This window comes from Paramormyrops kingsleyae, chromosome 12 (assembly GCF_048594095.1).
Source record: "Paramormyrops kingsleyae isolate MSU_618 chromosome 12, PKINGS_0.4, whole genome shotgun sequence".
In the NCBI taxonomy this organism is placed as follows: domain Eukaryota; kingdom Metazoa; phylum Chordata; class Actinopteri; order Osteoglossiformes; family Mormyridae; genus Paramormyrops; species Paramormyrops kingsleyae.
Window position 1 is genome coordinate 21,841,295 of NC_132808.1, and position 24,110 is coordinate 21,865,404.

General features: G+C 44.5%; 1 protein-coding gene across 1 annotated transcript in view; it reads right to left on the reverse strand.

Annotated features, from left to right (window-relative positions):
- The window catches only part of LOC111835506 (uncharacterized), a 147,831-nt gene that overhangs the window by 8,086 nt on the left and 115,635 nt on the right, over positions 1–24,110 (reverse strand). The window contains exons 14-35 of the mRNA XM_072697715.1: positions 23,807–23,833; positions 21,619–21,663; positions 16,412–16,444; positions 16,209–16,244; positions 14,423–14,467; positions 12,265–12,327; positions 11,213–11,281; positions 9,704–9,748; positions 8,802–8,846; positions 8,263–8,340; positions 7,780–7,803; positions 7,281–7,325; positions 7,126–7,170; positions 6,937–7,017; positions 6,480–6,542; positions 6,048–6,098; positions 5,050–5,076; positions 4,611–4,691; positions 3,963–3,998; positions 3,467–3,520; positions 2,744–2,797; positions 2,575–2,601 (exon numbers count right to left, since the gene is read on the reverse strand). Coding sequence (XP_072553816.1) covers positions 2,575–2,601; positions 2,744–2,797; positions 3,467–3,520; positions 3,963–3,998; positions 4,611–4,691; positions 5,050–5,076; positions 6,048–6,098; positions 6,480–6,542; positions 6,937–7,017; positions 7,126–7,170; positions 7,281–7,325; positions 7,780–7,803; positions 8,263–8,340; positions 8,802–8,846; positions 9,704–9,748; positions 11,213–11,281; positions 12,265–12,327; positions 14,423–14,467; positions 16,209–16,244; positions 16,412–16,444; positions 21,619–21,663; positions 23,807–23,833 — 1,074 coding nt within the window. The remainder of the gene's footprint in view (positions 1–2,574; positions 2,602–2,743; positions 2,798–3,466; positions 3,521–3,962; positions 3,999–4,610; positions 4,692–5,049; positions 5,077–6,047; positions 6,099–6,479; positions 6,543–6,936; positions 7,018–7,125; positions 7,171–7,280; positions 7,326–7,779; positions 7,804–8,262; positions 8,341–8,801; positions 8,847–9,703; positions 9,749–11,212; positions 11,282–12,264; positions 12,328–14,422; positions 14,468–16,208; positions 16,245–16,411; positions 16,445–21,618; positions 21,664–23,806; positions 23,834–24,110) is intronic.

The window sequence follows — 24,110 nt, forward strand, 5'->3', positions numbered from 1 at the left end:
GGTCACCCTCACTGGATTAGGATATTAGACGACACCATAGTGTGGGTAGAATATTAAAGGGGGGGGGGGGCAGAATAATGCAAGGTTAAAGGGAATGTATTACCTTGCGAGAGAAGGGGGGATACAATAAAGGGACAGTTAGATAAGGAAGAAGCACCAGATTGGGGCAGACGGACACGTCAGGTCGATCCTCCGGAGAGGAGAAAGGCTGATCTTGTAGGTGAGGGGGGGGGGGGGATAGAGCCAGTGTGCACCGGGGGGTGGGGGTCTTAGAAGGCAGGAAGGGTGAGAAAGGGCAGCAGGGAAAACACCTCTGGGACACAGGACACACCGGAAACTGCATCCCTATGTGCGGCGCACACAGAACACGCCAAGAAGCATCCTGTGTGTAAACACAGGCGTGCGTGACAGGCATTCGAAATTTTTAAGTATAAAAAACAAAATGATAGAAGCACAATAAGATATAACTGAACATTGATTCAACAAGTGAAACAACAAAAAAGCGAAAAATGGGTAAAGTGCTTTTAAAGGATTCTAAAAGTCAATGAGCTGCTCAGTTGCTTTAAGGAAGCAAATGCGCACCAGCACAGTTTCAGTGCTGGTGTAACGTGTGTAAAAGGGGTGCAGTCTTGGTGTGTGAAAGAGCACTGATCACTCACTGAGGGAGATTCTACAGTCTCTGTCTCCAGAACCACAGTGTTTGCTGGCCACCTTTTCTACAAGGACTTAGCCCCTTGAAAATCGTAATTACATGTATTTAAATAGCTGGAGACTGAATGTCTCCCTTGTTAGTGGGTGTCCTTACTACTGTGGTATCGGGAGACAACAGTTCATTTGAATAAAAACTGTATAGGATGGTTTATGGAAAAAATGATAACTTTGGCAATCCAGCAGCTGTCTTACAGATGAACATGAAATACCTAAACACAACAGAAGCATGCAGATATACAATTTGGAACATATTTGTGCAAACAACAAACATTGTATTTACAGAATCAGATTTATAGCCGAACACACTTCAATCAAATGACAAAACTAAATAAAATGATAAACATGCATGAAAACAAATTAAGCAGAAAGCTGCCTGTTGTCAATGGACTACCCTTAAATCCACTAGACCTTTGCCCAAAGATAGTGTCTTTCTGAGATCACCATTTTCCCACCACTGCCCAACCACAAATGTCAGAATGGGATTTTGATTGATGAGATGATAAAATGCTGAATCTGAGTGATGATGGTTTAAACATACTAATTAACAGCTTATAGCATCAGTGCTAATCTACAGATTGGCAGGTTAAAATCTCATTAATTTTAAGATAAAATTTAAATGCTATGCAACCATTTTCGCTTCCACAATCTAGTGTATTGTCTTTAACCCTATGAGATCCAAACGTTTCCTTTAAAGAAATTTTTTTAAAGTATTTACGTTCTTTAAAAATGTTTTTGTATTTTATGTGCGAGGTTCAGGTTTCAGGCATCAGTTATTCTGAAGTGAGTATCTGGATTTTCATGCACCCGTCAATGCACAGAGACTAACAAGCTTCGAAAGCTCTGGCTACATCTCGACCACCAACGCTGTGAATGCCGAAAAGAGAGGAAGGTGCACACCACGGGGGAAGAGCATAAGGTACATTTGAAATTCACACAGCCATGCGCAGCAATGGAAAAAGCACACGCCTTAAACCCTCACAGAGAAACGTTTTTTTTTTCTTAAATCACAGTGAAATAACAGCCAATCTCATAGGGTTAAAGATATAAAAGATATTCTTGAAGTGTCTGTCAGCTATCAGCTCTATTGGCAGACTCGCATTGTCCATTGACACCAGTGTTTGTCAGTTATTGGGTGAGTATAAATCTCTTCTACTGCACTAGTGTGTTAGGATCACCTTTTCTCCTTTCTCCCCAGTGTCTCCCTTCTCGCCCATTAAGCCTGGTAACCCCTGCAAGATACAACTCCAGTTCAGCACAGTTCTGACTTGATGGGGTGGGGTGGGGTGGGGGGGCTGGGCAGGTCTCAGGGGTGACATTAAAAGTGTGAGGAGACTGGAATTATATGACATGAGGAAGGAGAAACAGGGTGGGGGGGGGAGAGCTAGACATACATAAACAAACTGGAATAAATGACCTCATGCGTGTTGAGGTGAGATTATCGCAAATGTTGCGGGATCAGAAGGAGAAAATGAGGTAAAGTGTTCAGTCGAGGTTCATGACAGAGCATGATGGTCCCTGTCCGGCCCTAAATGTTAAAGGACCCATAGCAAATGCTTCTCCATACATATCTACCCTGAAGCACTGATATTTCATACCCCCTTCCCTCCCTTTCGTAACTTATTTCATAGCCTTTTTCATTCCTGTGTAGCATGTAATCCCCTAAAACAAAAGGCAGAAATTCACAAGAATTGAAAAATTAAAGATTGCGTGCATAAGAGGGGAATGGCACATAGATGGTGTTCAACTGTAAGTAATGTGCAGGATCTACAAGAAACAAACACTCACACACAACGTCACGTGTAACAAACACTAATGAACAACTGGCATGCCACACCAGGTCTACATGCTTCTGGGTGTACTTACGTCCTGTCCTGGTGAACCAGCCGTACCCTAAAAAGAGCCAAAGGAGATACCCATTGACTTACCAAACATCCACTGAAATCAGCTCTATAAATGGCAGGCTGTGATTTTGCTGATGTTTACAAAGGCTTCCTTTCGCTTGTAAGAAGCAACCATGTTTGCTGGCACTCACAGGTAATCCGTAGGGTCCTCTGGGCCCAGGTTCACCGGATGATCCTTTTTCACCCTGGGGCAGACATTAGGTATGTGTGAGAAGGACAGGCAGGGCCATCACTTTGCGGTATGGGTCACATACATTACAATGGAAAACCATCAGTTTGCGGTATGGGTCACATACTTTACAATGGAAAACCATCAGTTTGCGGTATGGGTCACATACTTTACAATGGAAAACCATCAGTTCGCGGTACGGGTCACATACTTTACAATGGAAAACCATCAGTTCGCGGTACGGGTCACATACTTTACAATGGAAAACCATCAGTTTGCGGTATGGGTCACATGCTTTACAATGGAAAACCATCAGTTCGCGGTACGGGTCACATACTTTACAATGGAAAACCATCAGTTCGCGGTACGGGTCACATACTTTACAATGGAAAACCATCAGTTTGCGCTACGGGTCACATATTTTACAATGGAAAACCATCAGTTTGCTGTACGGCTCGCATATTTTACAATGGAAAACCATCAGTTTGCTGTACGGCTCGCATATTTTACAATGGAAAACCATCAGTTTGCTGTACGGCTCGCATATTTTACAATGGAAAACCATCAGTTTGCTGTACGGCTCGCATACTTCACAATGGAAAATCGTCAGTTCGAGGTACGGCTCGGGTCTGGCACGGTTCTGGGTGGCAGTGGAAAAGCACCATATGAGCTCCAGTGGACTTACCCGGTCTCCCTTTGGCCCAGCTGGACCTGTGGGCCCAGCAGGCCCATCCATTCCCTGCAGAAATAAGATTCTTGGTCAGTGCTCCCAAACTTCACCTACGTCCCATTATAATTCAGTCTGCAGCACCTATCACTCATAGTAAACCAAGGGGGTGCTGTGCACATTTCACATTCCTACTACATGGAGAATGCGTTTACGCAGTTAAGGAGCCCCCAGGAGCAAATTAAAAAAACAAACACAAAAACTGTTAATGTGAGTGACTGTTAATGCGACTGTTAAAACATCGTTGATTAACAAGTAGGCAAGAACACACAAAATTCTCAGCTTGCTTCTGAATCTTGGGACTGAGTCGGGCAAATCAGGGGGCAGCTCGATAAGACACAAGAGCGGTCTATCCATAACAATGGGGATGGACCCGATGAAGCCACGCCCTCTCCCAGTCATCATAATGGGGAATGTGGCCAATGGCAGTACAGCTGGGATGCGTGCGACTCACCCTGACTCCAGGCTTGCCGTCCAAGCCGGACGCCCCCTGCGTGGTTATGGAGGTATGAGTGAGATGCACACGAGATTAGTACATGACAGGCACAGGGGGACGGACAGTACTGCTGGCAGTAAGAAGGGACAGAAGAACACCGGGTTGGACTGGGGGCACATTATGACTCACGGGCACATTAGTCTGGTGGTGCGAATAGGATATACTGTAGACACAGTCCTATGATGGAGGGTTAAAGAGGCGGAAGTCTTCTTTAAGGACCCGCTAGGGTGGACATATTTAATGAAATCCTAGCTGTAGCTAGGTAGCCATGGTTGATCTAAATAGCTACTGTGCTATTCCATGAATCTGAGTCTAAAGTTTGTGCCATCATTTGACCCTGAGAAGCACCAAGTTTAGTCCAACGGCTGAGCCACTGTAAGCTTAATGTAGGACTAATAGGAATTTGTATACAAAACACCACAGAACCAAGACAAAAACAAACATGGGGAAGACATTTAACAGACTTGTAGGGGACCAGACGGTATCTGGTATCTAGCACCACGTATAGCTCCAACATGTTGGGATTCAGGGATGCAAAAACAGAGAATTATGGGATTTGAGGACTGTGGGGAGGGGAGAGTACCCAGGATGCAATGCTGTACTCACAGGGAGGCCCAGGGATCCCCGGTCACCCTTTTGGCCTGGCTCCCCACGCATCCCCTTCATACCATGCAAACCAGGTTCTCCCTAAACGTGAGATCAGCACAGTTTGACCAGGCGGCAGGGAGAGCTGGGGTAGCACTACACAGGCAGTTAAAGTCCAGGAGACACAAAAAACCTGCTGCGAGCTCCAAGCGATTCTTATCATTGCCGTGAAGCGCTAAATGAGACCAATCATGCAAATTCAATAAAAGGAATAATGAAGCCCAGTACTGTGGTCAATTTGGACACAGCTAGGAACTGCAGCATGTTATATGCACAAATATTTCGTTATGGGGCAGCTATTATAAGAGGGTTAGGACACTGTGTTGCATTTTATTACTTAAAGACATGGACATTTCCATGCATTATTAATTTATGGACTTTTTCTTAAGGTTAACATTACCTTTGCTCCAGGAAACCCATGGGGACCCTGAAACATAATAGCAATCAGTTTGAAATGCCTGGTTCTTGCTGCTAAATGAACATTAAAAGGTACGACATGTTCCTTTCATTCAAAAGTGATTAGTGTAGAAAAACAAAGCGTGTTTTCACGACAACAGGCATTTGTTTGTACGAGTTGGTTTTAGCACAAGAATGGAAGAGTGGGAATGTTGCTGTAGTTACAAAAGTGAACAATATCAGTATTATGACATGCTGCATATAGTAGTGAATCTTCTCTGGATGAGGTCAGGCTGGCTAGTGGAATGCCAAAAACTGCAAACTCTTTTTACAAATGTCTCAGAGGAAAGACAATATATTCAAATGGAAAAATTCAGTAAGTGTGGTCACTTTCATTAATAATTGAAATGCAAAAGGAACCTCTGGAAAAATTAGAGGAGGAAAAGGCTATTTATAACTATGTTTCAAAAACACAAAAATTCAGCTTGTTTTGTGCTGTACCATTAAGGGTAGTGTACCCTTTCAAAGTACATCTATTTTAAAAGTACATCAGAATGAAGCAATTTGGGGCTGTACAATATGACTTTTCAAAAACTTTGCTGTGAATTCTAGCACAAGCAAGCTCTCACTTCAGTAAAACACAACTGTTATGGACATAAAGATTGAGTCTCAGAGAGCAGACCTGGTACACAGCTGCCTCAATCTGGGAGCGCAATCTGAGATTTTTAGCAGCAACACCATTATAATCTGATGCTTTCTCATTAACAGCAAAATCATTATTATATTTTATGTACTTCATGTTTTTTTTTTTTTTTACAATATTTTTACAATACCGAATTTAATGTGACCAAACTGGCCAATCACATTTGAAAAATTTAGTTTTTGCAATTAGCTAAACACATCTAATAGGGGTACAAGGTAGCCTTATTAGACCAGGTCATGTGAGAGAGGAAAGCGGGCAAGTGACCATGAGAAAATCACTTCTCGGGAGGGTCAACTTACCATGGGGCCTGGGGGGCCGTGGGGGCCAGGGGGTCCAGGAGGGCCTATGATCTACATTTTTGAGAAACACTATGTTAGAAGTATTACCACCACAGCAATACACACATTGATTTTACCTCTTGATCGGTGCCCAGTATGCCGGTAAGCATTGCTTTGTAACATGCAACACTATGGTTTTGAGACACGAATGCAGTTGTCATGCTAGATGGATTCCTGTCATATTCTGAACAAACAGTCATAGTAGGATTTGAAAAGGCTGACTATCAGGTATTGCAACAATTCAGGAGGACATCTCTTTATGAGTTTCCTATCCACTGTTGCCCTTCAGTTATCACAGCACCTCCTGAATCCATGTGTACTGTCTAGGGTTGTTGTCCAGCATGAATGGGAAGATGCAGATCTTACACCTCTGTGGTGGGCTGGAATACTCACTGAGGGACCTTGTGGACCTGTCAGGCCAAGATCACCCTTTTCTCCTTTCAAGCCATTAACACCCTGCAAAGATGGGGCAGATCATCAGAAGACAGATATCCTTAAACACTCTGTACAGGTGGCTGATGTGATATAATGGATCCGCCATCGAAAGTCACCCTTACTGACATAACGCTATAGAATTGGAATTTGGTGATCAGTGGTCATTGTTGACACACCACAGCACACAGTGCACAACAACGAAATGTGTCCTCTGCATTTAACCCATATGTGACATCGTGACATAGCAGGGGGCAGCTAATTCAGCACCCGGGGAGCGGAACCTTGCTCAGGGTACCTCAGTGGTGCCTTGCTGGTCGGGGATTCGAACCAGCAATCTTTCAATTACAAGTGCGCTTCCCTAACCATTAAGCCACCACTGCCCACAGACCCCACTGCCCATATATGGTTGTCTTACCGGCATGCCAGGCAGGCCAAGGGCCCCTTTCTCTCCAGTCGCTCCGGAAATTCCTGTGTCCCCTTTGGAACCTTTCAATCCCTGCATGCCAGTAAAAGGGGACGAGGAGGAACAATTACATTACAAATGACTGACCTGTACCACTAGACAGGGCCCGGAGAAAACGGTTCGTTACCACGGACAACCTACCCGCTCCCCATCCAAACCCGGAGGTCCAGCTGGACCTTGCTCCCCCTGATGCAGATACAGAAGCAGTTTCTGAATGCCACAGCTCAGAAGATGCATTATGGTTATTCACACCTTGACACTCATAAAGTGATGTGGATTAAAATCAGGGTCTTTACCTTGATCCCCGGCGGCCCTGAGGGTCCAGCTGGCCCTGGCGGACCCTATAATTACCACAAAAGAAACAGAATAAGGTAAACTAATCATTGTTTCACATGTGAGGAGTAGTACGAGAGGAACATTAATGGGAATATATACCAGCAAGGACAATTACAAAAAGCAGAACAAACAAGCAGGCTTTGAGGGCCATCTCGCAGTTGGGCAACCCTGCGTTTCTCGGTCACCATCAGAGCATGCTCTGTGACCTCCACATACTCCTACACGTCCATAGCTTCATCCAAGAGCGAATCCCTGCTTCCCAAAGGCTGCCGTTAGTGACGTCTTACAGCCACACACAAACACAAGGACCCAGTGGACAAGGCGCGTGGTCTGTATGGCTTGACGGTGAGGATGCTGAGACAACATGAAAGAACGTAAGACAGCACTGCACTAGCGGGGTTACACAGAGGGAGGATGGGGGCTCCATGCTGGTGTAATGGACACAATGGGTGGAATTACCGTTACTGTAATAGTGGTAATCTTCTGTTGGTAGCCCGAGGGGTGAAAGATAAGATCACTGGTTACATGTATCCAACACGTCTGAGTGCATGTAAGCACTGCACATTCACTCTGCTTCACAAGCCCATACCTCACATTAGGAATGTTTGGATAAAATCTAATCTGAATTTTCTGGGCTTTGGGGAGTTATACTGCTCAAAACACAAAAACAGTCGCAAAAGAACAGGCAATTACTTGTGCAGGCATTTGTAAAACTCACAAAAATACATGTCTGTCTGGCGTTAGTATATAGAGGAGGTACACTTTTGACAAAATCCATACAATCATTCTGTTGTAATACGATATTATGAAGAAACGGTAACTGTTAATCTTTTAGGTGTCAGCCTGCCAACCTGAGAAACCCACAGTCATGGTGGACCAACCCTCATAACCAGTGCTTTACAAGCAGGAGTCAGACAGTATGCAAAGCCCCAGGATTCTGACCTGCAAAGCTTCCTGGATGTTTCCATTGTAATCAATGATCTCCGTGGTTCCTTGGTCACCTTTCTGCCCAGGTGGACCCTGTAAGTTGACAGTTTTAATGTAGTCTGAACAACAGCCCATCCACTAACAAAAAAAGAAAGATCAATGTCCGTTATTTACATAGGAATTTTTTCTTAATTGTGTGGTTTGTGTGGTATAGTAATTTCCACTATATTATACATTAGATCAAAAGAACTTCAGAAATCTATACAGATAATGACAGATACTGCCCCCTGGAGGTCATGAGTATGAGCCGCAAACATCTGGCAATGACTGCCTCCACCAAATTAATGTTTAGTACAGAGGGGATTCATTTTCACAATAGTTATGATTTGTGTGAAGACGTGCCAGTGACAGTGTAATGTTTCTATGTATTTCAGAAGGCTGTTTCAACTGGAAGTTCTGGAATATATGGAAAGACTGGGGAGATGTTTCCAGACACGGCCCCCGATTAGAGTTTAAGTCCAGTAAATCTACACTGCAGTGCTATAACCACTCACCCGTGGTCCCATGGAGCCCAACTCTCCTTTATCTCCAGTGTCCCCCTAAAACACAAGAACAGATGTCACCACCGGTTTCCACCACCAGGAAAAATGTGAGTGGTTAAGTATCACACAAGCATCTGTGGTTCAGAGAAGGGCCTGCCGCTTCCGATCACTCAAGGCAACAAGTCTGACAGTTTTCTACAGAGTCCCCAGAGCCACCAGCATTTTCAGAAAGGCCTGTACTGACCCTGGTAAAGAGATCAATGAATTCCACAAGGGAGACCCTCCAGAACAAATATAAAGAATCAAGTATTAATGGTATTTCTTTGTGTTTAGAAACACACCAAAAATAACTCCTCTGTAGACACAAACAGAGTACAAAAGTGTCAGGAGAAAGGGAAATTCGAGGACATTTTAAAACAACAATATTATTTGAAATAATCCATGGCCTTTAACTATTGGATAGATGTTCCTAGGGCAACAGTAAATCAAATGCATATCTCTTCTAAAAATCAAACAACTTTTCAGCACTGCAACTATGATGCATTTAGGGGCTACAATTGAATTGTGTAGCTTTGGTTTGCAATCCTTGGGTTGTCCATAATGGGTGCTTTTATTATTAAGTGCTGTCCATATGAAATAGTGACCACAGAGGCAACATCCCTCCAGAACGTGCTGTCTTCTGTCTGGGTCATCAGGTTTACCATTTGCATGTTTACTGTTGTAATAATGAGTACTTCCCCAACTACTCAGCAGTTCACATGCAATTCATTGTGAATCTTCATCATACTGTCAAATTATACTTAAGTACTCAAAAGTCATTGTGTGAAAGTGATCACATGCTGAAATTAGTAGGATTGAAAAGGTTAGCTCTCAAACACTGCCGGTAACCTCACAACAAAGCATCAGGAACTGACCTTCGACCCTTTGTGACCTGGAGTCCCAGATTCTCCCTGCACCCCCTGGGCACAGTCGGACACACGACAAAGAGCAACAAAGACGAGAAAAGGAGGAAAACAAATTAAATAGGCCCATGACCCATTAAATGTCACATTGTGTTCCAGACACAGACAGAGTCAGGTCTACTAGCAGTGTAGTAGATAACGAGTAGTGTAACTCCTCTGTGAGGCTATGACATTGTCAATCTTTTAATACGTTGTATTAAATTTAATTAAATTTAATTCAATCTTGTCTGTCAATATTCAGATTTTTAAAGTCAATGTTTATTCTTGTATAATGAAAAACAAAACCATGACCTTTATTTTACAAAAACAATGTCAAAGGCCCACACAATCCTGATTGGAAAGCAGTGAAAATCTGTTTATTTGAACTCCTTAGCGAACGATATGTCTGTCATCTTAATGGGTGGGCAGAAGCTCCCTGGGGTATTCTGATAGGATGTGGAAAGGCCGCTGGCTCTGTGGGTCCTTGCCCTGTTTAGACTGGGGCAAAAACCACCTGTAAAATCAACCGGCTACATAAACACTGGTGCGCTTATATAGGTCTCCTTCATAAGCAGGCTTAGTGTCACTGTCAGCCCCCTGTCACAATATAAAACCAGTTATTCAACTACTATGTTATCCTGAAAACGGTATAATGCTAAGCTGACTTATTACTCATCTTGGAAGAGTGATTTTAATTCAACACAGCTTAATTCATTGGCTGTGGAATGATGGGCTCCACACTAATATACCTTAAGAAGCAGCAATTCTTCAAGATTGTTTCAGCAGACATGAGAGGGGGAATGGAGACGAAGGATTAAAATCAGTAGGACAGACCATGAGACATCTAGACTGGTGAAAGGGGAGAGTCTCTCATCGCCCCCCTCAATGAGAGCGAGGAGTGTGTAATAACTGCTTCTGCCTGTAAAAAGCAGCATGTGCTGGAGGAACATGGTGCCAAATCTTTGGTGACCACACGCCACATCACATGCCTGCCCTCCTGGCTTCATGTGCAAGCCCATCAGCTCATTAAATAACACTTTATTAATATTTCCCTTTTTGGCCAAAAATCTATCATATGTCACTGGATAATGCAAACTTTATATCTTATATATATATATATATAAGCCTAAATAGTAACCTGCTTGCATCCAGAGATTATTGCTGTTTGCTGACATCTCCACCTTGCAAAAAGAGTTATATGAATAAAGTGCTTATTTTTATGTTGCCACCAGAGGGCAACATAATCAAAGTGATCGACTGTGATAAAAATGTAAGCATGTTGTATGGCCTGTAGCCACTGATAATTTAGTGTCTAAGGTTATTTATGGAATAGTATTCCTGCCTGTTTTTATTTTTACGACTTTGTTTCATGATGATATATGGAGCCCATTCGAAACACATAGCCATGTTCTCTTGAAAGTTATTGCACAGGCTACTGCTCTCTAACAAATCAGTGTGGACCAGAGTTACTGCAGCACCGACCTTCTGCCCCTTGGGTCCAGTGTCACCCCGTTCACCTTTTCCTGGTGGGCCTGCTTCCCCTCGGTCACCCTGTTGAGGACAGATATGGCTTCAGAATGTTCTGGTCATCCGCATATACAAGGGTACCCTGCTAGGAGGTGAGATCGCTCGATAACCTTAGTTACTGTTCGGTCAAACTGAATACTGTCTTAAGCACATTCTGTTAATAATGTATACAAAAGTGATCAGCCTTATACCTTGTTTCATTCTCGATCAGCATTGAGTCTGATCCAAACAGAGAGAGAAAGCTACTGGTCCTGGTCTCTGAACGTTTCCCCGAATAATAAACCCAAATTAACATAAAAAAGCGGATTAGGGATTACACTCTCTGTTGCTCACGCCATGAATGGCAAAATGTTGCCCTAAGAATGACAGTAACCCCACTAATAGCCACAAACATCCGGCCATGGATCTGCTGCCCATCCCAAACAGAGTCCCGACAGTCAAGAAGAATGGCCACTGCTTGTGTCCATCCTTAGTGTGGAGCCCAGCTGGCCAAAGGCTGGCACGAGTGATGCCGCGGCAACTGGGAAAAACTGTTGCTCTGTTTCTTGGCCACATATTTTCCTCCATGACTGGCAGAGTTGGGTAATCCAGGTCCAGAGAGTAAAAGTCCAGACCAAGATTTTGTTTCAACCAACCAGTTGAGCATAAAGAGTCACAGTCACAGAGTACTCAACTGGTTGGGTGAAACAAAATCCCGGTCTGGACTTTTACTCTCTGGACCCGAATTACCCAACTCTGATGAGTGGACAGCTGCTTTTCATGAGTCCCAAAAGTCAAGGGCCCTGTGACATCACAGGGAACCTCCCCAACACGCGCTTCCTTAGAGTTGTGGAAACTTGTTTTTCAAACTAACGGGCATAATTGTAGGCACTTATACAGTAATAATGCAGGTTCTTCCATGTTACTTCCTGTCCTTTCCCTCTTTGGTATTCACGTATGAAACTAGGAATTTATGACAGCTGGCAGGCCACAGGTCTTAATTTATGCCTCTGTGACAGAAAACTCACCTTAGTTCCTGGCAGCCCTGGCAAACCTGGTTCTCCCTGAGGTCCTAGGAATCCGGGTTCACCCTGAAACCATTGGTTGAACAGAACTTAATCAAAATGCCATTCCACGCTGTGTCCCAACAAAGTAAACCTTACCCCAATTACATTTTACGTTCTAGTTCCACCTAGTGGTACATAGTGGGAAATTAAATTTGAATTATGTGGTCTATGACAAACTAAAGATGTTTAAAAAAGGGAAGAATGCTACAGTTCAGATATACATTAGGTTTCTCCTGAAGATTTCATAGGTGGTCAAATGCCCATTCACTGGACAGGACATATTCACAAATCTTTTTAAAGGCGAGTGGCTCAGCAGGCTAAGCCTCTGCGCTGCTTTGTGCCTCGGCCTTGGCAGAACAGTCACATGTCCGTGGACCGTTGAGCAAGACCCTTAACCCCCAGCTACAGGGGCGCCGTACACTGGCTGACCCTGCGCTGTGACCCCGAAGCTATGGAGAGCAAGATGGGGTAGGTGAAGAGAAGCATTCCAATGTACCTGTACTTGTGTGAATGGCAAATAAAGGATTTATGATTTAAATGGTTTCACAAAATTAGCATTAATCTTGGAGCATGTTGTGGTACTTTTATGGTCAACTACACAGATTTATTTACTACACAGACTACACAAAAATACTTACTACACAGACTACACAGATATACTTACTACACAGACTATACAGATCTACTTTAAATCTAGTGCCATTTGATGTCTGTGATAAAATCTGGAGGGTTAAGTAATGTCTTCAGGGGACCAATTTCATATGCATGCTATGCATGTGTCTTATGTTTTCTAAATCATTCCAATGTACTCTGCTTGAAAAACAAGTGCACTTTCATAATGGAGATGTGCCACATGACCAAAGCTTTAGCATGGATTCATACTGAATGGTGGAGAAGCTGAGAGTCTGTGAGCGAAACAGGTAGAAGGAAGGGAAGTGTAAAGCTGCTGCAAGCTTGAAAACAGAAGATGCAAGGAATTCACTGCAGACCTTAGCTGTAGGGTAACATGTGAATATCGCATGAGCTCAGCACTTTAATGTCCAAATGCTTTCTGCTTCTGCATAAAACCAGGGTTATAAATTGGAAAAAGGTTTTTTTACAAGGCCAAACAGGTTACAAGCACACATAACAGAAGGCAAACAAACCAAAACAGCAACAGGCATTATCTCACGGCTGTTAAACGGAACAAATAAACGAAGGAGACCAGGTGAACAGCTCACAAAGGTTAAACCGCTTGTTTTTCTTCGATCATTTGAGCAGACACTAATCCCCGGTTTAAGGTTCGTATGGAGGAAAGGATGGATGACCGGCTCCCTATCCAGGTTTTGTTTACTCAGCAAATCCTGTTAACTTCCCTGGTCTACACAGGAAATAGACCTGCAATATGATCTTCACCAGGTTTCATGTGCACACCTCAGGTTAACAAGCATGGGCAGCATGACGCTGCCCAAAGCCATGCCGGCTTCAGAGACCTGACATGGACGTTACTCACTCCAAAACCCTCTGAAAATCTATCTCAAGCAGCTTAAGGAGGTCAGTATCTTTCTTGGGATAATAAGAAACATATTATTGCTTTCACGTATTGAATGAATCTCAAGCTACAGATGTAGGAATGCATGGACGACACAACGACAAAGACTGTGTGAAAAGACCATAAGTTCAGCAGCTTTAAAAATAATTCCCACTGAGCAAGCGCTACCTCCGAGCTATCATACGGAGCGTCTGTAATGCACCCAGCAAGACCGAGCAACATGATCACAGAGATGAGGGCTTTACTGTAGGGACAGGGTCGGGTAGCTATGACACCTGGTTGACAGCGGAGAGCTTGGACATCTGCTTATACCAATGCTCTCGTCAATCTGTCACAGCTAGCTGAAAAAATCATCCAGCGATCTACAGGCAACTGTTGAAAGCTGACCAAATAGGCTACTAAACCAACACTATCCATTCACAGACTACCCAGCCAACTACCCAGCCTAGTGATCTGGCTGTTGCGGTTAACTGATGTACTGCCCCGCTTGTCAACTGGCAAGTCTACTCCGCCTACTGGATGACATGCGTAAGTCAAGGGCTGGCTGGGTCAAGGATGCAGGGGAGGTGGTAACACGACGGTATTTACCTTGATCCCGGGAAGTCCGGGCAGGCCTGGGAGTCCTGGTTCTCCCTACACAAGAAAAGCACGACATATTACAGAGGAGTCAGACTCCGACGCATTTGTTCTAAAGGACCCAGGCAAGGCCAACAGACTCCATGCTGAAGCCTTAATGGTTGGTTCGACCACGTTCTTCTACATACTCTCCTCCTGACATAAACGCATCAGAGGCAAATATGCAGGAGAGAAGTTCACTAAAATACTGTTTTAGCAATCGCACGGGACCTATTACAGACAATGCTTCTTGAATTATTTTCATAGCTGCTGCCCGAGTTAAGATTTAGGGATTTACCATAAACACGGATTTGACTTCAAAGCAGGATGTGATGGCAACGATTGGCTGAAACAATTGTTTTTAAAAGAAGCCAGACGACTGGCAGGAGGGAACACCTCTACTTCTCAAAGAAAGGCACTCCCTGTGCGAGCTCTCATTACGAAGTACACCCTGTCCTTTCACAGCATTCAGAACGGAGGCTTGTGGCATGAGCCACCAAAGCATTTAATACACAAAAACAATTCCAGCAGCAGCTGCAACTTCGACAGAAGCGCAGACTTCTAAAACACAGCCAAAAAAATGACTGTTTGAATATTGAACCGGAGGCACTAGACGGGCTGTGAAATCATGTGAAAAAGTGATTTTTTTGTTTAATGAACAAGAAAACTATAAAACTGAGCAGGAAAGGGAAGTGAGCGTGGCGTATTGAGGCTCTGGGCATACAGGGTTATCGATGCAATTCTTATTTGGGAGGAGGAAAAAAAACAACAAAGGAAAAAAAAACTAATTTTTGAAGCAACATGGAAGCAATGAACCAAACTAAAAATATCATCTGAAGAGGATTCCAGAAGCAGTTTGACTAAATAATCCCATTCTTACTCAGTATGCCTTGGAAGCTCTCTTCATACAGTACTTGAAAGCACTGTCAATTAAGATCACCTCATAAATTGAAAAAGTGCCTTTAAACCACAGCTGAAAATAACCAAACTTGAAATTTGCGTTTCTGTGGAGAACAATACTTCATAAAATGGCCAAGGATGAGGGGGAAAAGGGGACAGAGTATTATAAAACAGAGCAGAAGAACTACAGTATAATAACACAAAATTCACCATCCATGTCTGGCTGTGATGAGGGATGATTTTACGGCCCAGAAAGCTTCCTCTCTGCCCAGAATCACTGCCGATGTGCAGGAGGGGACAGATTAATGAAGCGTGGCTCCCCCGGATATAAACAGCAAAATTAAATGAGGAACCTCGCGAGTGGAAACACGGCCACCATCACCAAACGCTAAGGTAACAGCTCTGTGAGAGGCGGTGGGGCGGGGGAGGCAGCCTCGGAATGACGAGTCACAGAGGACACCTCCGAGGGCACCAACGTTCCTCAACCGCTTCTGAAGCATTGAGAACAGGCCGAAAACGCATAGTAATAAGCCAGAGAAATGCGAAGGGGCACACCGCTAATGGCCAGGCTCACTGCATGAGGAGGGATTGTCAGAGAAGGGCAACGCTCAAGGGCAAGCAAGGATGTGAGGCAATCAGAGCAGCTCGAAAGAACACAAAGAGGGTAAAAGGAAGTACCCCCCCTCCCCCCACAATGGGTTGGGTTGTGCTGCAGGAGTTTCCAGACAAATCCCCCTACAGGCCACTACCCCCCAACGCTCAGCCTCCACCAAGGCTCAAGGCTGTTCGATGTGGATCAGGAAGGCTGTTCCTCTGTCTGTCCGGATGGGGGCCCTCTAGTGGCGGGGTGTATTTTTACCTTTAGTCCCACGCGGCCTGGCTCTCCAGGTTCGCCCTGAAAATAAGAGGGTAGACAGGGTATCAGAACAAGGACAGGTGTAGTGATGGCGTGGATATGTGTGCGGCTTGTGTGTGCGTGCGTGCATTGGGGAGGGAGGGGATTTGGATAGAAGGCATAAGGTGATGAGCAAGGGGCACCTCGCCCAAGAGAGTGGTACCCACCTTAATGCCAGCAGCAGACGATCCTGCATCCCCCTGGAACAGATAAAAGACAAGGAGACCGTGAGAGCGGTAGCTGGGGAAGCCCTGATGGAGGGGACCATCGTTGCCTCTTCAATGCTTCTGTTTTGAGGGATTAGAGAATTGCGACGTGATTGAGTCTGATGAGGGAAATACATTGCAAGGCTCTGCTGAAAATTGCCTTATCAATCTAAGGACCGGAGGCTGGGATACGTCCTTACTGCCAGGCAATGAGCCCACAGCCAAGATGGAGGAGGAGGACAGGAATCTGTGATTCACCCTGAAAGGCTGGCTGGACAGCCATGGGGCCCAGGGGAAGCTTTGGCTACACACTCTGCGGCCGGAAGAGGAAGCTAACAGATGAGACATTAACAGCTCATGGGTAAACAAATACAGCGTGCTGAACCGATGGGACACGGCCCGCTGTGTTCACCTGGAGGGGGACTGGTCGAGTACTATGTGGTGAAGGGTTAAATCCCAATGGCAAGGAATTACGGGACCACAGCTGCCCTTCTCTGACCGTGTCCAAGGTCGGGCTGCAGCTCGGGGTTCTTTAGGGTTCCTGTGAGTCAGAATCCCTGCTGCGTCCTTGCGGAACGGAGAGCAAGATGAAAAAAGCGAGCCGGTAGGACTGTGCCCTGGGAAAGTGCTTGACGGGCACCCAGCCTCCAAACTATCGTAACCACTATTAATACCCGCAATATGCCTTTAGGCTGTTGAGATGCTTGTTTAGATAAAACAGCCACAGTACTCCTTTCTCTCGCTGGACCACCTGGCTTGTGGAGCTCAGCCAGCTGCCTGACCCACACATTCAGAAACCTTGCCATCAGATTTCAGCTTTGTTTGAGTGGAACTAGCCAAAATGCAATATGCCAAGGTGTGAAAGCTCTTCCAGGAGAAGTCTATAATTATGCAATGTGAATATGGTTGACCCAGACAGAACACAGACAAGGCAAATCAATAAAAGAATTCACTGAATGTGCTCTGTAGTGCAATGAGATGAAATGAGCTTGCTCGTTAATGCTGATACCTCATAACTGAAAATAAGTTTGGTGATCGTCTTATCAGGTCTGCCCCCGTCCTTGCTGTCCCCCATCAGTGCAGCCCCCTGCTTAACACGCCAATGGAGGAAAGTCCACTCTCGCTTTTACGAGAAGCCATTACAACACATGCGCCAGAAGGAACGTTTAATTGGCCTGTGTTCTTTAAGGCGCCCATAAACTCCATTAATGATCCCAGCTGCGTACCGCCCTCCGTCGTCCATTGTTTACATCTTTAATATGGATGTTTTCGCAACTTAACGCTCTGCCGTTGCGCAGTTCATCAGCACTCGCGCCAACATGATGCGGCTGGCTGAAAAAGGGCTTAGAGTCGGAAAAAAACTGGCCCTTGGTGCAATTCTTCATCTTCAGGTGTTGGGACAATGACATATAGAGGAGCTGGCAGGTCGCAAAGATTGGAGCGGTTATTTCTTAATGTGCGTGTCCGTGATTCAGGAATTACCCCCAGCGTTATAAAATTGATCTCCAGATATGAGGCATGAAATGGTTCCTGAAGTGACTGCTTTGAAAAATATCGTAGAATAAGTTTAACAAAGCATCCCGTCTAGATGACTTGGAGCAGTTACCTTAATCAATCCCAGAAATGTGTTGTGGTGAGATACAAGATGCTGGGAACCTATTTTTGGACTTCTGCCATTTTTTATTTTTTTATAGAATTACACTTGGCACTTAAAAAAAATCAAAGGGAACGCTTCTGCGCACCTGTTAAAATCTGGCACTTACGGCATTTGTTTAATGTCGGCTCACATCTGGGCCCAGTTTTGCCGGTACGCGCGGCACAGACAGAGACAGAGTGCACGGAGGTGCTGAACGCAGCTCCCAGAATGCACCTCAGCGTGTAATAATGTCTGTGCTATGGATGAAGTTATTTATCAGATAACAGAAAATGAAAAACTGGAGATTGTAGCGAAGGAGAGGACAAATAAAAGCTGGCAGTGTGTAAAACCTGGAGTGGAGGGGGGCAAACTGTTGAGCTGCTTTCAAGGCATTAAGAAAATCATGGACGATATCGCCACGTCCTTCCTTGGAGATCACTGGGCAGGATGAAATTATACCGCGCAGATTCAATCCACTTCGGATGGCAATGCGATCCTGTTTGATGGCCGACGGTGGTAAGCTGCCAGCGAATGTCACGCTGACGTGCTGCCAAGAGATTAAAGTTGGTAAAACGAGTACTTGCATGGCCGCCAAGTTCAGACCCAACTGGGTGGGCGGGGCACCGAATGGCACGCAGACAGTTTTTTAAATACGTTTGTGGTGCCGAATGAAACCTCATTGAAAGATGGAGGAAGGTGGATGCCAGCCACCTGGTGAAAAGGAGCCGCACCCCCACCCGACACTGCCGGCCGCAGCGGCGCCCATTACAGGGGAGGGGCTGTCACTGCAGCGACCATCAAGGGAGCAGAGAAGAAAAGTGGCACTCGGTGGCGGATTAGGGGCAGATTAGCAGAGCATGCAGACGCTTTGCTGGAGGGCGTGAGAGACGACTCGCGTTGGGGCGACTGGGTGACAGAGCAGGACCTGGTCTTCTGAAGAGCTGCATGATCCTGTGCTTTTGGAACTTGGCTCCAACCTTTGAGTGAGTTTTGTTCCAAGATCCAAGGATACCGCGATGCTCTGGCACTCGCAGAGACAGCCAGCACAGGGAATGTTTCCAGACAGCTCAGAAACTTTCCATCCAGGGACTGGGAGGCATCAAAAGTGACCTGTGGTTCAGTCAAAACTTTTGAGTCCACATAAACTACCCAGGAGCAGATCAGGACTGTGGGAATTTAGCCCTCGGTGATATTTCTCTGCTTTTGTGCAGAAATTCTACACAATGGGACCTGAGCTCATAAGTTCACACCTCGTTAAACATTTACACATCACACACGCAACTAATTGATTTAAACTCACTGCGCCACGCAGAGAGGCTGGCTTGTGGGACTGAAACCGAAATCTGCGGCATTAAGCGACAGACATGTGGAGGCCCTCGAATCCTTGAGCGGGTTTTTTCATTTCCCCAAAGTAAAATCTGCTTTTAAATTTTTTAACATGGTATAATATATGTTTTCCTCCACTCCTGTCGTATTTGAAATGGCTGTATTTTAGATATGGCACTCTTTCCGGGAGCGACATTCATTGTTTATGTTTTTCACATAAAAGCGGAAGATGTTATGACTTCATCTCAGCCCATCGCCTATGGACAGGTAGCACACGATACAAAAGTCCAAAGTGCCGAGGTTCTGACAGGTCTGGCAGCAAAATTAACACCTCCGTGAAGACAAGTGACTGGTTTTTGTCACCGCAGCTTTTTCGCATTTCGGGTGCCCTTGCCAAAATATTTCACTCTGACTTCAAACAAACCCTGTCCCTGCTTACGCCTGCTCTGTTTATACGGGTCGTCCTCAGACTCATGATACACGTCTGCCATCACCCCCATGGGCGCTGGCCAAAAATGCGGCCTGCTGGAAAGCAGGGTGGCATCTGACCGGCCATGTGGCAAAGCTACAGGTGCCTCGTGAAGCCCGGTGGACGAGAGTCGCGCACTCCAGCTGCAGCACCCACAATGCATTGCGCCAGAGAGGTTGATTCAGTACCTCTTCAAAACTGCTACGTATAGCATTACATATAGTATCAAAAAACTGCGAGGCAATTAAAATAATCTGAGTCTGATCTCTGTCATTTAAAGTCAAGTTCTTTGAAGTTCCACATATTGTACAATAGTTTTCTGGGGTCCATTTTGTGTAAGTGCATGTGTGTTGAACAAATATTCCATGCTTTGCAAGCTACTGTATAATTAATCACTCTTATACATCTGATTCTTATTAAATCAGCTTGGCTACACAAAGACCATGTGAATTATGTCCTTATTTATTTAAAACTTAATTACACTCAACATATGCTCGCTATTTTACGTGGCCAAAAAAATATACATTGCTTTCCTTATCTGAAACACATTTAATAGTTTGATCAGATTTTTTAATGTCACGGCAATAAATAATTATAACTGACTGCTTCCTCGATCGGGTTCTATTTTTACAGCCACTTGTACAGCTATGCTTTGATTTTATTTTGCTGCTTTTGATATTTGGTAAATGGGAACATTTTTCTGGGAAGTGCACAGGAAGGCAAAGTAGCTGACTCGCTGCAGAGCATTTATTTCCAGTCATTCGGAGTTCCTGATGGTTTTTTTCCCCAACTCTCTCTGAACCAACTTTGGGCCCTTTGCTTTCCTGTTGCAAACATCGAAACTGTCTCAGCCCAGAAGACCTTTATGGAGCCATTCCCTTTCTCTCACGTTCTCCCAGACTCGCATCGACAGACGCTGGTCTTTGGCTTAAAATGAAAATGTCCGAAAACGAAAATTTACAAAGCAGCTCTGCTTCAGCCGGCGATAAATTGTCGGAAACACATTGATCACACATTTTTGCCTGCGGTGTCCATCTTTCCCATATCAAAACGGTCTCGCCCCATATTTTAAAAGGTGTTTGAAAGACACTTCAGTAAAATACTAAACTTGACATGTGAGATTTTTATGGATATGCCACAATGTTTTACATCTCTTATATTTAATATCTATGTTTTTAACTTTTATGACAACCTTGTGTTCTTTATTGTGTCAGACTACATCACATATTTTGAGTAAAACACTCACACCACAGGCCCTACTGAAGCCCACTGAATGAAAGGCTTCATCACCCCTAAAATAAATGTAACATCTGTTCCGACTCCTCAAGCCAGGCTGAAGGGTTAAAGTTTGTGCTTTGCAACAGCCCTCCCATCCTTGACTATCCCTTACAAAGAAAACAGGTAAATCCTCATCCAAGGGTACCTGCTGCACGCTGTGTCCAGGGAAAGTCGGTACTTTGATGCAAAGGGCGCATCCAAGCAGGAAACACGGTGAATCCCATGAAAAGAGCTCAGGCTAAGGCTGCAGTTTAGCGTCACGTTGCATGTGGGTCCAATTTACACCCATAGCTCCATGTTCTGGATCATGAGGTTTGGATTAAGGGGCGCCAGCTGTGAACGGGCGGCCAGCTTCTCCCGGATGTTTCATGATAGGAATAAGATGTAGGATGCTGCAGAGCTCCTAAATGCAACAGCAATGACGCAAAAAGTAGACGCCGAAGAATGAAGATGCCCTACCTTCTCGCCCACCTCACCCTTCAGCCCGTCTTCGCCCATGTCGCCCTGGTGGTGGAGAAAAATGGCAATGAGTAGTGCAGACTAGTACCAGTAGTTGTTCATTTTTTCAGTTCCATAACCACAGAATAACTTCCAAGTCTGGTCGCATTTTTGTCTTAGTATCCAGTATAAGGCAGTTTAAAGGCATGCAATTTTGGATCACTAAGCCCTCTCCATACTACCCCCTACAGACCCATTCCTGAACTGATGCCATGTCATGTTGAGTAAACGGAAATATTAGGACAGTTTAATGAAGACCTCTATGAATAATGCCAGTGTGATGAGTCATAAAAAATGCTATTTGTCTTGCTCAAAACCCCGAGAACACAAAGCATTTTCCCCCTCATTTTTTACCAGCCAAAAACAGCAAACAATGCAAATATCTGAGAAGGGAACAATGTAGCCCTTTTGCTCGGCAGCTGAGCAAGCTTCTAATCTTAGCTAACTAGGTCTCCACTGAGCTGTGGCTCTTATAAGATTCAGCATAACTGACTTTAGCAAGACAAGACTATCTGGGCCAAAAGGTTACGACATATGCTCATCCGAAAAACTGTCGACCAATCAGTGAGGTGGGACAGAGTGGGAAGCGGAGCTGGGGAGTATAGGAAGTCATTGTCATTAGTCAAATATGGAGTCCCACAGGGATGGAGCCAATACTATTCTCCCACTACTTCGTAAATGCTCATAATGTAGATCATGCAGAAGCCTAAAATCTTTATTTGCTGGTAATATACAAACCCCCCATTTAAACAGTGTAACAGCCTGACCAAAACTCTGATAATGACAATCAGCTCTTTCTAAACCCAAATAATAATAAATTTTACTATTACTGAAAAAAGGCCTCCTTAACTCTGAGGGCTTAAAGTTTTGTTGTGCTGAATCAGCTCAGAACTTTTAGCTCAAACCAGGCCAATAATAAGTATTTTTTAACTCTATATCCAAAATATGCTTGTAAGTTCATAAATATTGCAAAACTAAGGCGATTGCTTACAGTTCAAGATATGGAAAAATGTATATCTACATTCTTTATAAAATGTTATACTACGGCACTGTCTTTCTTTAACCTCAAACTCTATGTCCTGCAGCCAATTCAGAGTGCAGCAGCAGGGACTGTAACCACAGCTAGAAATATATAATCATGCAACGCCCGTTCATTGTCTTTCCACTAGCTTCTGGCTCAGGATGGACTTCTTGAAAGGTTTGGCCCCCGCTTATCTCACAGAGTTGATTAATGTGCATAAGATGAAATACACTCTCAGACCGCAGGATGCAGGTCTTCTCTTAATTCCTAGAACGAATGAAAGAGCGGCTGGCTGCAGGGTTCCCAGTCTGCGGAACATCCTGACAGGTAGTGTAATGTCATCCCTGTATCGCTACTGACTGACTCTGTGTTTACTTCCTTCCCCCCACCCCCGGGTGTCCCTGAATCTGTGGAGAACTTCAATTTTGTGTGAGCTGCAAGGTCTGGAACCTGGGCCCTCAGTAGAGGCAGAGGGACACCACAGATGACCGGAGGAAATTCATTTCTGACTAGAAAGGCGTCAGGCAGCCTGTTGACCTGGACTATCAGCAGCTCTTTCCTTTTATTAACCATCGCAGAATGTTTTCATTCATCTTCCATGCTGTGCCCTGGCTTTTCTCTGCTCAGACTCTTAATAAAGCTCTATATTAACTTCTGCTATTCCCAGCTATGACACTGTTATTACTACTGAACCTTTGTTAAAGTAATTTATGTTGGGAAAGGTGCTACGCGAAAATAAGCTGAATTATACTGTATTGAATTTAATCGTAAAATCCAGAACATTCTGAATCAAAGTCGGTGTGCATCTTGAAAAGCAATGCAGGTTAGCAGAGACTTTAAACCTGTCGCGACGGTACAGTATTGGTATCAGAACGATTTGCAGAGACCAAGAAGAAATAAATTATAAAATCTCCTAAATATAGTATCAAGTATTTTTTTCCCTTTGATCCACAGAGCAAAGTCAAATATTATGGCTGTCATGAGTCTGTCTGCTAGTGTTACTGAACAGAATGCACATCTGAGAGAAGAAAAATATCATTAAACATTCTGACTGCTGACTTGGGGGGGGGGGGGGGGGTTGAAGTGACATCATTTTCCATAAAGCCAATGAACGTCTGATAATGTTACCTTTTCACCCTGTTCTCCCATTTCACCCTGTTGAGAAAAAAGCAAGGAGTGTTAAACACCATTAAACACCATTCCACTAACCCTGCTACGGCCAGGAACGACTGCAGATCCTATCTGCACTTCCTGTTAAATTAAAGCAAGGGTGTCACGTTTCGAGGCTTCCCCCCTGCCCAACAATAGCCCCTGAGATTCAACCCAAATTATATTTAAATAAACCCAAAACCCAGACCAGCATAAACACACCAGACCAGCACAGACAACAGAGAACTGTCAATGGACGTCCCATGATGTCACCGCGAGATGA